Source organism: Camelus ferus, chromosome 2, assembly GCF_009834535.1.
Source record: "Camelus ferus isolate YT-003-E chromosome 2, BCGSAC_Cfer_1.0, whole genome shotgun sequence".
Lineage (NCBI taxonomy): Eukaryota > Metazoa > Chordata > Mammalia > Artiodactyla > Camelidae > Camelus > Camelus ferus.
Window position 1 is genome coordinate 47656567 of NC_045697.1, and position 16170 is coordinate 47672736.

Here is a 16170-nt window from a genome sequence, read left to right on the forward strand (position 1 = left end):
CGCAAAGGAGGTCCCCTTGCCAGGCATGGCTGTTTCACTAAAGGTGGCCTCCTCACATGGCCCGGAGCTCAGACCATCCTTTACTTTCCTTCCTTTCAGCTCCATTCTCTGGAGATGGCATCACTCCAACACCACACTCACTCTATCCTAAAGCCTCTTCTGAATCTCTCTCTTAGGGGGAAGCTTCACTTCGCCATTCCAAAGTTCTTAAAACACCAGGCTATTTTATAGCTACTGGAAGAAAGTCTCATAATCCACCCCACGCGAGGCAAGCCAGAGGCTAAAGAGAGAGAATTACCACTGTTTTTAGTGGGACAGGAAAGTGCTCTGGAAACTGCTTCCCAAGCAAGCAGACAGGGCAAGACAGAAAAGGCTCCAAGAGTCAGGAAGAAATATAGTGATGCAAGTGACAAGGTGAGTCTCAGTCCCAACCCAGACAAGCATTTCACCCACTCAAGAAAATGAATAATAATAACAAGATTTTGGCAACAATCTAGAAAGGTGAAGAAAGAAAGAGAGAAAGGAAGGACAGGAAGACAAGAAACACGATCACTTTAACTTTATTAAGACTAAAATTGGAGACTTTTGTTTCAATTTGAAAAAAACCATTCTTCTATTCCTATTTGAAGTAGACCACCAGAAACTATTTCTCCTTCAAGCCACAGTTCCTGAAATTCAGACTTCTTCTCAGTTACATCAAGTACCAGAAACTTAATTATAACACTTTCTGGGGGAGTATATTTTGAGAGTTGCATGTGGGAAAACAACGCATGGACCTATCTTAGCTGGTTTAGAGCTTTCTGCGTGATGCGGTACAGCAGAAGGGGGGAAGTGCAAGGGAGGCAGGGAGGAGGACTTTTTAAACTCTTCCAGAAAAAGTAGGAGGCCAAGTGGATTTCTAGCTAACGCATAGGCAGATCTGTGGTCCCTGAACCGATCCACCGCACAAATGAACAATATACCCTTGGGACAAGGACATGGATAAGCTGGAGGAGGGATTTACTCTTGTTTGAGTCCTCCAGTCATTGATCTTTATTGAGCACCTATTGGGACAAGTTCACTGCCAAGTGCCAGGTGTCTCACCTGGGAGGCAAGGAAGATCACTATAAAGATAGAAAAAAATTGTCCATGCTATCAGGCCTCTTAAATGATACAGATGAACTTATTTACAAAACAGAAATAGACTCACAGACATAGAAAACAAACTTATGGTTACCAAAGGGGAAAGCAGAGAGGGTGGGGAGGGATAAATTAAGAGTTTGGGATTAGCAGATACAAACTACTATATATAAAATAAATAGGGACCTACTGTATAGCACAGGGAACTATATTCAATATCTTGCAATAACCGATAAAAGAAAAGAATCTGAAAAAGAATATATATATATATATATATATATATATATATATATATATATATACACACACACACACACATATATATATATATATGCATAACTGAATCACTTTGCTGCACACCTGAAACTAACATAAATTGTAAATTAACTATACTTCAATTTAAAATGGTAAAAGAAACAGCGTAAATGTCCATCAACAGATGACTGGATAAAGAAGATGTGGTATATTTATACAATGGAATACTATTCAGCCATAAAAACCAACAGCATAACACCATTTGCAGCAACATGGATGTTCCTGGAGAATGTCATTCTAAGTGAAGTAAGCCAGAAAGAGAAAGAAAAATACCATATGAGATTGCTCATATGTGGAATCTAAAAAAAAAAAAAAACCATAAATATAAAACAGAAACAGACTCATAGACATAGAATACAAACTTGTGGTTGCCAAGGGGGCAGAGGGTGGGAAGAGACAGACTGGGATTTCAAAATTAGAATAGATAAACAAGATTATACTGTATAGCACAGGGAAATATCTACAAGATCTTGTGGTAGCTCACAGCGAAAAAAAATGTGACAATGAATATATGTATATTCATGTCTAACTGAAAAATTGTGCTCTACACTGGAATTTGACACAACATTGTAAAATGACTATTACTCAATAAAAAAAAGTTAAAAAAAAGATAAGAAGATTGCACATGTGCACAAACATAACACGAGCAAACAAATGACAAGTGTCATTAGAGCCATTTGAGTGCTAAGATTAATTGAACTCTGATGTCTCATGTCCTGGTACCACCTCTTATTTAAGATGTTTGTTGTCCCTCCAGATCCTGGCCCTATTTTGGATCCTGGGGCTCCCTCACTTGAAAGATTCAGCTTAAGGTCTTGACCCTGCACCACACACCTGTTCCAATCATAATGAACTGGCATTAATTCCATCATCACTCTGCCCTGCAGCACTTTCCATTTCACAGGGGATCCTTTTGTGTGATGTGCAAATTTCCATCACCCGCCATAACACAGACTGAATCAAGCAGCGCAGGATGACACGCGGTGTGAAGATGTACATCCTGCTTGGGTGTCATTCGGCAGTACATTGTGCAGAAGTGAAAGAGTGGCTTCCTCAGGTAATGTGGAGACAGGGGCTCGAGTGAGATGATCCTGTCCCACGGGGAAAGTGCACTGTACTCACAGAGTTTTAGGTACACACGCTGAATAGCAGCCTAGAGTGGATATATCAAATCCGGCTAACCTATGCTCTCTCCTGAATGGGTAGAGACACTAACTTGGGGAAAGTTCTGTATCCGGTGGAAGATGAGGATTAAAGCAAAGAGCCTCTTTCTATCACATTCAACCTCACCTGCTGCCTCAAGGGAACATGTAGGTACAAGCGGAGATGAACTGTAGCCATCCTATTTTCATAATTTCTATTATAAATCTTGCAATGATCCCTTTAAATCAGTATTTAATATCTCTAAATTAATCCTACAGGATCTGGAATGAGGAAGTATAATAAAAGAACTTTAGTACTGATTTCCAGTACTGTGATTCTAAACGGGAAGGGGCTGGGGAGAAGTGAGCTTTTTGCCCTCTACGGGAAATTTGGCCATGCCTGCAGACATTTTCTGGTTGTCAGACTGCGGACAGTGCTATCTGGTGGGGTAGAGACCAGAAATGCTGCTAATCATCCAACAATACATAAGATGGCCCCCCAAAATAAAGCCTAAAACGTTAATAGTGCTCAAGTTTAGAAACTGCATCCTGAATGAGGAGTAAGAAGACCAGGTCACACCACTTATTAGTAAGATACTGGGAAGTACCTTAAGCTCTTGCGATTCGACTTCTTCATCTTTAACACAAGAGTAATAACATCTGCTCTACTAACCCACTCAGGGTTGTTTGTAACTATCAAGTGAAAACACATACATGGTACCCAAAGGGAAGCCGGTCCTTGCACTATTCAGCAACACGGCTTCTTCATCAAACATTCTCAGACTATTCTTTCTACAGACACAAATTCAATTGACAAATATTTATGGGGGCTATGGAATAAACAGGACAGTTTTAATCTTATTCGAGAAATCTAAATGCCCACAGAAAGTCAAATGAGCTTAAGATCCTCCACAACCCAAACCAAAAAAGAAAGAAAGAAAGAAAATCCTCTCTTGTCAACACAAGTTTAGCATTCAGCCCTCCCTTGTCAATGAGCTACAGACACAGAATCAACCACGGGTCAGAAAATACTTACTGCGTGGATTTTCTTTTCATGATGGCAAGATCCGGGAGTCCCCGGCACACACTCAGGGCAGCACTGGTTGGCGGGTATTTGAAGCACTTCTCCCTAAGCATTTAAAAACAGCTCAGTGTCAAATAGCAGCAGCAAACAGTCATGTCAGATTCGCTACATCTCAGGAGTTTCCATGGGTGACAACAATAAACAGGATAAACTAACAAAGAGGATTCTCTGTCAAGATGAGCTGCTCTCAAAGATAAAACGAACCCGTTTGTGAAAGTGATTTCCTTAAAAATTGTCTCCATCTTTTCACATGTAATGAAGTGAAGAATTTTATTCACTAGAAATGCTCCATCTGTGCGTCACACCAGAAAAGCAGCTGGGGTGAGAGAAGAACTCTATTTCCCCAAAAGGGATAAGAGAAGACATGGATCAGGGGGGGCCACAGAGCTGGCAGGTCTTCTAATATCCTACAGAGGCCTGATGCAGCCAGCAGAGGGGAGCTGAAGTTCCACTGTTCCCTTTCACCTGGGACACAGAGTAGCAGAGCGCACGGGGCAGGTAACCGAAGGACAGAGCTGGGAGAGGAAACAGCATTGCCGTGGGGGTATCACATGTACCGTGGGGAGCCGGGTAGAATTCCTGGGCTCCAAAAAAGATCTACATTGTTTATCAAGGCTTCTGTAATTGCAATTGTGTTTTCTATCAATACGTGACACTATCAAGGGAATGGGCCTCCATGTGATACCCTAGGATTTATTGGGAAGCTGTCACATGTTAACTAACCATCTATTGGCCACTGTGAAGGATCTGTTTCTCTAAAATTATTAAAACTATGGCACAAACATTTGTCTTTGAGGCCCAATTTTCCTTCTATTAGATCTTCTGACTTATCTTGTTTTTTCCACTTAGCATTTCTTCAAGTCTAGGGATGTGGCAAAGCAGGTAATTCGTGGTATTGATCAAAAATGGTAGAGGATCCTACAATAAACAGGAGATCATGACTTGTCCACAAAATAAAAGTCTACAAAGAATTCAGCTGGTAAATTTGAAAAGTTTTGTATGTATTAATGTTTCTTTGTTATTTTGGGCTGCTTCCATTAAAAAAAATTGTACCTACAAAAGAATTTAATTTTATATAACAGCATGCACAAAAGTGGATGGGAAATGGGACTGTAATTTCACAACTGTTAATCCACTAAACAGATAAATACATCAGTAATAATGATCACCAAATTCTTATCTGCTTAATAAGGGATAAAACTTATATGATATGGGGTTTTATAAAATGCTACATATGCTGCAACATTAATGAATATTCACAAATGTGTCATGTGAGCCCCAAATAGAAGTTAACCTTGCCTAAATTCCACCGAGACAGTAAATGTAGAAAATAGATCACTCTAATTTCCACTAAGAACTTCATACAGATAGAAAATGAGATAATCCAAACGTTTGCAGCTGCAACCCCACGATGTAATGCAGCGTTTCTTTGCATGGCATTGTCCTCTGTGCATACCTGTTCTCCAGAAAACCTGAAGAGAAGATTGGTCCTGACAGAGTGGGGGTAGACAGCCAAGGTTCCGATGCCTGTTTTCTTTCTCTCAACTTTTCTCTGTCTCTGTCTCTGTCTCTCTCTGACCCTATTTGTCTAACTACATAGGTAGCTATTCCACATGGATACAGGGTATGAATTAAAAATCTCTTATGTATAGATATTGAATGAATAGATAGATGATAGAGAGATACAAGTATCTATCAGAACTGCCACTGACACTACTACGTTATTTCCAGTCAATCCATAAGCAAAACATAAATTACAAAGGGCTTTTTAAAGTTTAAAAAAAGATAGGAACTCAAGTTACTATTAATAACAATAATAATTTGGTTTAGGGTACAATGGTGATTCATTAACTTGTGCCGTGAATAAATGTACCCCATGAGTAAGTGTACCACAGCACGTCTGAATAACAACACATGCTCCAGAAAAACACAAGGGAAAATGTAGTGGAGTAGAAATTACATTGGGTCATAAGCCACGGACTAGATTCTGGTCATGGCTGTGCCGCTGACTAGCTCTGTGCCTTTGACCAAGTGACTAAACAACTAAAAGTCTGTTTCTTTGTCTATAAATTGAGAAAATCTGATGAAATAAATTCAAAAGGACTCTTCTAGTTCTATCATTCTGTCTTTCTGTCTCCCTTCTCCCCCATAACTTCTCTCTTGTCTAGGTTATCCCCCTTTTACTCCCAAGGTGATCATATCTCTTTCGTAGTAATATCAAAATCCAAAACAAAACCCTCTCCCTTCCCTTGTTTGGTTATTCTACAAATTTGGACTAAGCATCTCCTGTGTGCTCCATGCCATGCCGTTTGATGGGCTGCAGGATGAAGAAGGCATATTCCTGCTCTCAAGGAGCTAAGTGTCTGGAGGAAGAAGCAGACAAATAAGCAAGCACTTGCAGTTGGGTCAAGGGTGTAATAAGGGTGCACACAAGCACCATGGCGGCACACACGAGGCTTGATGCTTGGGGATGGGAGGTTCAAAGAAAGTTTATAAATGTAGCAGTGTCTACCTAATGTCCCATTTCTCTCTTCCATTCTCAGTGAAGCTCCCTGAAGAGTAGCCTTTACTTGGCCTTCCTTCTCCCACTTTCCATCCACTCCTCAAACCTTGGTAACAGAGCATCCACTCTTGCCATTTTACTGACGCCAACTTCAATGTTGCCAAAGTCAGTGGATGATATTAAATTCTTCTCCCACTTTTTCCCTTACCTGGGATCAACAGTGTTGACACAAACTCTCTCTGGAAACTACTCTCCTGGCTACCATAACACTGTTCTCTTCTCTGATCATTTCTTACCATTCACCTCTCTGACCATGCCTTCTTAACCTTCCTAAGTTTCCTCTCTTACATTCACCTCCCCTTAAATGACTGTGTTCCCCAAATTCCATCCTTGGTCTTCAATTATTTTTACACACAATCTCTTTGGATGAACGTATTAATTCTAAAGGTTTACACACTGTCTCCCTGTTAATGATACCCACATTGTATCTCCAACCCTGTCTTCTCCTCAGAGCTTTAGACTCATATATCCAGCTGCGTTTCTGACATTTCCACCTGGCTCTTCCACGAACACTTCACTCTCAGCGTGGCCCAAACTGAAACAGTCATTTTCCTCCTGGATGGGATGCTTCTCCTCATTCTCCTATATTCTCAATATCAGTTTGTAGCTCAGTTAACCAATTAGTCATCAAGCTATAAATATGTGAGTTGTCTTTCCTCTTCCTTTCTCTCATCCTCCTACCTTCATTCAGTTCTGCTGACTTACCCTGTAAATATTTATTCAGCCTGCCCTTTCCTCTTGATCCCTACACTGCCCTCTCTCTGATTCAGGACTCATTCTTTCATCTGGGTTATTCTCACAGCCTCGGAACTGATCTCTTCATTTCCAATAGTATGCATTATCTTTGAAAAACCAGAAAGATCTTTCAAAAAAAAAAAAAAAAAAAAAAAGCTGGCCCTTCTACCCACATGCCTTAAAACCTTCATTAGTATTCTATCATCTTAGAAATAAAATTCCAAGCTCCACAGCACAGCCTGCAAGGCTCTCCACAACCTTGAACTTACCAACTCTCTAGCTTCATCTCTCATTCATTCAGTCAGTCAGTCAAAAGATATTTATTGAGTGCCTACCTTGTGTCAGGTGATATTGTAGGTGCTGGGGATATACAGTGAATAAAAAAGACAGTAAACAAGAATGATCAGTAAAATATGGAGTATGTCAGATAGCAGTTAATGCCAAGAAGAAAAATAAAGCTTGGAAAAGGAATAGGAAATGTGTGGTAGTGGTAGTGGGTGGAGAATTGCAATTTTGAATAGCATGGCATTTGAGCAAGACTTGAAGGAAGTAAAGGATCTAGATAGAGAGACAGATAGATAGATACATACATACATACATATATACATACAAAAAAGACAGACAGACAGATAACTAGATAGACAATTTCAGAAGGAACAGCAGAGTGTGGAGGCCTTAACGGCAGAACTATGGCTGGCACAAATCCAGGGACTAGCAGGCAGGCGTGGTGTCTGAAGCAGAGGGAGCAGGGGAGGAGCCCACTAATCAGAGAGGTACAATAGTCCTTTACAGGAAATCATGAGAAGTTACTCAAAGGGAGAAGAGGAGCCACTGAAAGCTCTTGGAGGGGTTTAAGGACAGAAGCAACGCAATCTGACTTAAATTTTAATAGGATCACCCTGGCTGCTATATCAAGATGACACAGAAAGAGGCAAGTACAAAAACAGTGAAACAAGTTAAGAGGCTACTGTGAGAATGCAGGTAACAAGTGATAACAGGTGGAACCAGAGTCAGAGCAGAGAAGCTGTATTTGGGATGCACCGTTTTTTGATGGAAAAGCTGGGGGACTGGCTAATGTACTGGATGGGGTTGGGGGAGAAAGTGGGGAGGATGATGCTAAGCTTTTTGACCTGAGCAAGTGGGAGAAGGGAGTTGCCATTTACTGCGATGAGAAAAATCAGGAGAACAAATTAGGAAGGGGCAAACTCACAATTGGTATAGAACAAAGGGCAGAAACTTTTTCTGTAAAGGGTCAGATAGTACATATCTCAGCCCTTGGGGACCACATATAATCTATGTCACAACCACACAACTCTGTCCTTGTAGCACAAAAGCAGCCATAGACAATATTTAAGCAAATGAGTGTGTCTGGGTTTCAATAAAACTTTATAGATACCAAAACTTGATTTCACATAATTTTCACATCACAAAATAACTGTTCTCTATTGGTTTTTTCCAACTATTTAAAAATGTCAAAACCATTCTTTGTTCACAAGTCATACAAAAAAAGGTGACAGGCCAGATTTAGTCTGCTGGCCCCTGGGATAGAACACATTTAGTTTTCAGCATTACAGTCTATGTCTTCTAACTAATTCAGGGCTTCTTCCATGATACTGCAATTATTCACGTGATGTGGAAAAGGTCATGTCTTTGTGGCCGTTACAAAACTAGCTCAGATTCTGACATGAGTTACTCAGCAAGCAAAATAGAGATCTTTTAGGAGTATTTACTCCATAAAATAGAAAGCCCCATAACATACAACAAAATATTATCAAATCTTACATTTGATGTGCGCACAGCTTCTCAGAAATATATCTATTTTCAGAAATACTCTTAAAGATATATAGAACTTTTGCTCCAATGTTGGAAGCAAACAGAAACTTTTCAGCATTAGATGGTACAAAGACTCAAGATTAACTATTATGGGGCGGGAAAGGAGAAAATTAGAAAAATAAACTGTGCTCATGAAATTGACAGACTGCTTTTTAAAGAAAATAATTGGTTTTCTCTAAGGAGTTTCAAATGTTCAACTTTGAAGCTTAAGCTTTTTTTTTTTTTTTGTAAGTAGGTTCACTTTAAAAAGAAAAGAGTCAGCACCTCAAAAAAAAAATTCAAACAGAATAGATGTGTAGTCAAAAAAATGAAAAATTTTAACAAAGGGGAAGGGAGGAAATATCCCTCACCCACTTGGTTAAATACCAGATTTCCTGAGTCAAAATGTCTCCTGTGATCCTAGGAGGCCCAAAGGCAGCACAATGATACCACCAGTGGCACAACAAATAATGTCTTTAGAAAATCATCTTTGAGAAGTCAACCCTGACTTTCAACACATTCAATGGCTTGTAAAATGGTGTGATGGCTTTGACATCTGTCAGACCTGGGGAAGGTCTCTGGGCAGCAGTTTATTAATTGCATAATCATATTAAGTTGCCTAAAATCTCTAGGCTTCACTTTCCTCACTTGCAAAGTGGGGATAAAGATTAGTAACCAACAGAATATTAAATGGGATAACATTTATAAAACCTTTACCTGAGTGCCTGGTCCAGAGTAAATGCCCAATAAACAGAAATTAAGATATTGTTAGATATGATATGTTTAAAATTCTCTCCTGCATTTCATAAAGCTTGCAAGTAAGGATGGGGATAAATGTCAAAGCCAGAAGACTGAAAAAATGCAAAAACCCTACCTTCCCTGACTTTACACTTAGAAAACAATTAGGATACCATACCTTCTCAAAGGCACACTGAGGGTTTCTGCAAACAGCAGGTTTGCAGATAACAATATCACCATGGCAACGGCAGTTCTGGCATGAATCAGGCTTCCAAATGGTGGCATCCTGCAAAGAAGCATAAGCTCTGAGTTAAAAACTGATCCGTCAAGGTATGAGCACACGAAAGCGGCACCATCAACAGCCCCACAGCCTGAACAATTAAAAGGCAAAGGAAAGTCACAGGCATACATGGTGCTTGCTGGGCACTGATTAAACCCTGAGAGGCAGTAATCCATGTCACCACAGTCAACCCACGTAGCTACAGACAAGGGCATGCAGCAGAGAGCTGTCGATACCCGGAGTAAAAACAATCGATTGGACAGAAACCTCAGGAGACAAGCTGCTCCCTGACTTGAAGTTTCTCTTTGCTGTTAACTAGCAGAAACCATCAGAGCGCGCTCACAGGAAAACGGCACTTGGACTAGCACCAACCAGCATCCTAAGAGCAGCTTTTGCCACTGGATACTGTCAGCACCTCACACTTTACTTTGCTACTATCTATGTTGACGCTCATTAGGAACAGAGACTTGAGTAAGTAGTTCGATATTTTTAAGGCAGATCAAGCAACACACTGAGTGGCTGTTGCATGTTCAGCTGTGCACTAGGCATGGGGCACAAGTGAAGCACATGTAAGGAGCTCACAGATTGTTTTGGATTATGAACAGGAGGGTATTAAATAAACATAAATGGATGAAACTGATATTTCTCAACAAACTGGAAAGGAAAGTAATAGTCATAAGCAGAGAATTTTAAGCAGGGCTCAGTGTAGAAAGGTCTCAGAAATTTTTTTCCAATTTCCCACCTACCAGCATACTGAATCCATACTGAATCTTGTTCTAGGTATTTCATAAGAATCTTTGCCAGAAGCAGTTTTTGCCACACAATGAATTGGCCCTAGGACAATTCAGCTGTAAAAGATAAAATAACTGGTTGACAGTTTGGTTTCCCTTCTCAGTTGACAAGATACTCCCATTTTTTTATTATGGAAATCTTAGTAAACTGCATAATGGTCTACACAGTGACGAGTAGATGTGGCGGGCTTAAAAATAGTAGATGATAACAGCTATGTATATTGATTGACTTGATATGAAATGTGATGATGAGAAAACTTACTGGAAGTGTGAAACAGGAGAGCATAAACTCAGACTGCACGCTATACTAGAAAATAACATATCATTTTGCAAATCCTTTGTTGAGCACAGTCATTCGTTCCACCCATCAAAACCAAAAGTACCCAGCTACGGTGAGTATCAAAGAGGTGGCTACCAATTCGCAACAGTCTTCCAGAGCATCAATGTTCAATTCTTTGGCTAATTTAGATTCAATGTCATGTTCTCTAATGCCGTCTTTACCAAATTTATCAGATAATATTAGAAACTGGAGGCAAAAGAAGAATCAAGCTTCTCCTGTCTCCTCAGAAAGAAATCATTACCCGACTCCTGATAAGTTTCTTGAAAATGGTGAAGATTTTTCGCCATTTGATAGTGGAGGACATGATGTAGACAGAATTTGGGGTTTGGCGCAGACTCTGACTTAGATGACTTGGTGGAGTGTAAGGACTGGGCATGTGCTGGAACGTTTCAATGTAGTCCAGATGTGCACCACCAGTTATACACACTGTGTGTACTGATGGGAAATAACAGCATCCCTCGTCTGTTTGTTTTACTTCCAGGGGAATCTGAACAGACTTAACAGCAGATCTTTTTTTTAATATCGTAAAGAACTTATGCTGGATGTTAGATCCTGAATCCTTAACGATGGATTTGAGAAAGGAAGTATCACCGCTTTCTCTAAGATACACCTGATACAACTATAACCATTAATCTACATGCATTTTAAATATGTTCAAATGCTTTTTGTATTTTACACAATAAAATCTTTTTAAAATTTTGTTAATTTTTCATGTTTCAGTATGTTCTTTTAATGTTCTTCTTTTATTTTGCTTTTGTTTCTATTTTATCTTTTACAGCAAAATTGTCCAATGCCAACTAGTTGTGGGGTAAAACTGCTCACAACAAAAATGTTTGCAGTGAAAATATGGGACACAATTGAAGTCAAATGTGCCCATTTTGAAGTAACTTTGAATCCAAGTATAGCACAGATCTCACAGAGACCTGTTTCTGTCCTTTCAAAGGCTGCTCGGATGACTTTGAATTGAACTGGTGAAGATACCACAGACTATAGTGAAATTCATCTTCCCAGAGATTTCTGAACCCAAATTCCTATTTCTCATGGGTTGAAAACTGCCATACTATTTGGCTGAGTTTTAAACACTAAGCCTCTTTTAAGAGTGTTACCCATTATTATTCTCTGCTTTAAAACTACCCTATGGCTCATCTTTACCCCTGATGGGATAAAGTGCAGACCCCATCATCTGGCGCTCCCCTTTCCATAGGCTTGGTAAATCTCACAGTCCTGAGACTTTCACCCACTCAAGTTGGTCAAGCATCAGAAAGCCCCAGCTTCCCTCATCTGGTCTCACGTCTTACCCTCCTCCTGGATCCCTACTTCTCCCTGACTTCTCCAAAGAGTCTGCAAACCAACACACTTCTTTCAACCTTCAGCCTCAAGGACAAATCATTTCCTAACCCTTAATTCTGAACACTGCACCCCCAGTGGGGTGTGGCTCCCCACAGCTTCTCTGTGACCCCTGTTTCCTGCACACACTGTCCTGCTTCACTGCACTCACATCTAATGTTAGCATGGCCAGACCAGACTGTGAGCACCTCAGAGCAGGCACTGTCCTGGGCCTGGCACAAACAAGTGTTCACAGCTCACAAGTTGCTTAGTGAAGGCTTTTTCTTCCTTTCTACACTTCCTTATCCTTTTGTCCTCTAATATTTGAAGTGCTACTCAAACACTTTGGGGGAGGAATGAGGGAATTTTCTAAGCTCTTCACAGAGTCACAGAATATTTTTGACCTGAAAGCGGATGAGCTGGGAAAATGGTGGATGCTAGTAAAGGATGCTGTCACACAAAAAGGCAGAAACCAAATGTGATGGTTAATTTCTGTGCCAACTTGGCTCGGCTCTGGCAACCAGCTGTTTGGTCAAACACTGGCCTCGATGTTGCTGTGAAAGTATTTTAGAGATGTGATTAACATTTATAATTAGTAAAGTAAAGGAAATTATCCCCAACAATATGGATGAGCCTCATTCAATCAGCTGAAGGCCTTAAAAGCAAAACCTGAGGTTTCCTGGAGAGGAAGGAATTCAGCTTTCTGATTGTAGCACAGAAATTCTGCCCGAGTTTCCAGGCCTGCTCTCCTGGTTTCAAACTTGCCAGTCCCCACAATCATATGAGCCAATTCCTTAAAATAAATTCCCTCCTCTCCTCCTCTCTCCCTCTCCCTCTCCAAGTACACACACACACACGTCTCTGATTAGTTCTGTTTCTCTGAAGGACAATGACATGCCAACAACAGGTGCAGATTTACACAGACATGCACTGTATTCCCAAGGAAAAATGAAGTCACCCTTCTGTGAGGAAAAATGTTAGATGCATAATCTTTTAGGTAATGTGCTTCAAACCCAAAGTCATTTAAGAAATATAAAATATATCTGAGGTGAGATTACATTCCCAGTGGCTAATTCATACAAAACCTGGGTCAAAGCAGATGACTACTAGAACCTGACTCAGAATAGGTCAGAATTTCTTTCTCTTTATTGTTACAGCACATGCCTCTGAAAATTGGCAGTAGTCTGCCAACTACAGTTTACACTTAACCCAAAAGGCAATGATACGTAGGTAAGGGAAAAATAATTTCATTCTCAAGCACGATGTCATATATCTTCCCTGCTGAGTTAAGAAAACAGTATCAGCTTCAGGACACAGAGTAAACAAAAATGACAACTTCACAAAGTCAGCGGCTACTGTTTATTGACCACTTATGCCGACAGGAAGTGCTGAGAGGAGAAGGCACTTGTGGGTAAGTGCAGGAGAGTGACCTAGTTTGCTCCCTGACCTCTGCCCTCATCCCGGAGGGCTGGGCCCAGCAGAGACGGAAGTAACCGCACATCAGCACTACGCAAAGCTCTTACAGGCATGATGACCCTATGAAGCTGGCACTGTTATGGTCATAACTATTCCCACTTAACAGATGAGGAAACGAGATGCGATAGATTGAGTGATTGGCTCAAATTCACAAACTTCTAAGACCTAAGAACTTGGGCTCTGGAGCCAGGCTGCTGGACTTGAATCTTGGTGTCACCATTCATTAACAGTGAGTCTGTTATCAAGTGATGGTGTCTGTGTCTCAGGTTCTTCATCTGTAAAGTAGGGATAATAACGTACTAAACAAATAGGGTTATTGAAAGGATCAAATGAAATGATGTACTAAAAGAGATCTGGAACTTACAGTGAAAGGCTCATTAATTTACGTTCTCATGTAATTATTTTAATCCAACTGCTTTCTATAATGTCACAGGCATTGAGCCAGTATCTTCTTTTTTGTATTTTATTTTTTATTGAAGTGTAGTTGATTTGCAATGTTAGTTTCAGGTGTACAGTAAACCAAACAAATATCTTCTAAACATTTCCTAAGTAGCTTGACTTTCCCATCTTCCCACTCTGGCCAACACAGGTAAAACAGAGTGAAATTACTAGTTAGTCAGGACCCTAGCAGTGAAGACTCAGGATGTTGCATTAGAAGAAAGGAATGACACCACAGATTGCATTTTCAAGACTACATAGGTCATTGGCAAAGCCTCTTCCTTTTCACTCAGACCTCAGATGGCCACATCAGTTCAGCAAATGATGGCTCTAAGGCACCTGTCATCTCTACTCTCTCCAGATGTGGCATGCTTACACTGGGCATCAAATTCTCCCCTTCATCTCAACTATTTCCTCAGTGACCCTAGACTCCAAAATAGTCTGGTATACCTTTTAGCAGCTCTCAGTCACTGGACCCTACTTATTGAACTCCACACACGGTGTTCTAAAAACGTGGAATAATTTCTCACTTTAATTCACAGAAACATAATTTTTCTTCCTACTAATTCAAAACTAAATTTACTGGGGCCCAGGAAGTATTCCTCAGTTTGCTCACATATCTGTCTTCCTACTAGACTATGACTCTTCCAGGAAGGAGAGCTTGTTTTATGCTTGTTGAGCCCCTTGCCCTAGCATAATTCCTGGGTGTTGGCTGAGAACTTGCTTATCCTCAAGAAAATATCTGTCCCCATGACTCAAGATACCCCAGTTGATGTGAGGTCTTGAGAAAACAATGCTTAAATGATGTCACTACAAAATTTCCATAATGTTGAAGGTTATTATTTCACTGGAATCAAACTACAATGAAAATGTTTCTTCATCTAGGCATTGGATTTGTCCAAAAAAACTGCCTTATATTAATGTCCTTAGAGAGTAAATAATTTATGGTTAATTTTAAATAAAATGAGCCCTCTACCAAGGCCTAGATAGATGGCCATATATTTTTCAGGTTTAAAACTTTACAAATCAATTTCTATGGTGCCATAAAATTGCTTTATGAAGGTAGGGATACTGGAGTTCCTCAATAGCTAAAACTCTGGATAAAGCCATAAAGTCCAAAGAAATAACATTGTAAAGTAAATTGTACAGATTTTCCATGTTACTATAGCAATTCCATCACTTTATAATCCTCTCTTCCAATCTAACACACTCTGCAAAAGAAACAGTCTTAAAATAGTTTTTCACTAGACTACAGATTAAAGGATTAGATTACAACAAACCTAAAAAGCAATCAAAATATGATCATTTTAAACGGCTTTCAAATTTTTCAATAATAAAGTGAATAAAGTGTTCTTGCAGATAATATATTGCCTCCATCCTCAAATATCTTAAAGTAAGAGCAAGGGGCTTTGAAAAACTACAACAAAAAATAATTCACTTGGTTAAGTATTTATTGAACACTTGTTTAATGCTAAAAATAAACAATGAATACATCCCTCATCAGTACGCAAATTTCTTGGGGGAAATTATAGTATTTTATAATAGCACTATATCAACTGTCAACTTAAATTTTCTTTCATCTGTATGGTACAATAACCCTACTTTAATTATTGATTAATTCATTTCATTTTAAATCCCCTGGGCTTCTTAGGCCAAAAATGAGAAAGAAGAAATAAAGCAACCCCAAAGCTATGCTTTCAAATTACAAACTAGTATGTAGAATACAATACTTTTTTATAATTAAAATATATTTCTGGTCATGGAAACAAAGTATGGAATTAAACAAACTAGTAAGTGAAGGATGGTCACTCCTGGGTGGGGATTCTTGGTGATTTTTTGTTTTTTTCCTTTATGCTTATCCATATTTTCTATTTTTTCAGTAACAAAACATGTAACTTATGTGATTTTTTTAAAAGTTGAAGTATAGTTGATTTACAATGTTGTGTTAGCTCCTGGTGTACAGCATAGATTCAGTTATACATACGTATATATATTCTTTTTCATTGTAGTT

General features: G+C 39.5%; 1 protein-coding gene across 3 annotated transcripts in view; it reads right to left on the reverse strand.

Moving 5' to 3' along the window:
- Positions 1-16170, reverse strand: part of FRAS1 (Fraser extracellular matrix complex subunit 1) — a 408901-nt gene that overhangs the window by 248593 nt on the left and 144138 nt on the right. For all 3 annotated transcript variants that reach the window (XR_004311717.1, XM_032457269.1, XM_006192889.3), the window contains exons 3-4: positions 9687-9794; positions 3613-3705 (exon numbers count right to left, since the gene is read on the reverse strand). Coding sequence is in view for 2 of the 3 variants with exons in the window: in XM_032457269.1 (XP_032313160.1) it covers positions 3613-3705; positions 9687-9794 (201 nt within the window). In the remaining variant the exon portion in view is untranslated. The remainder of the gene's footprint in view (positions 1-3612; positions 3706-9686; positions 9795-16170) is intronic.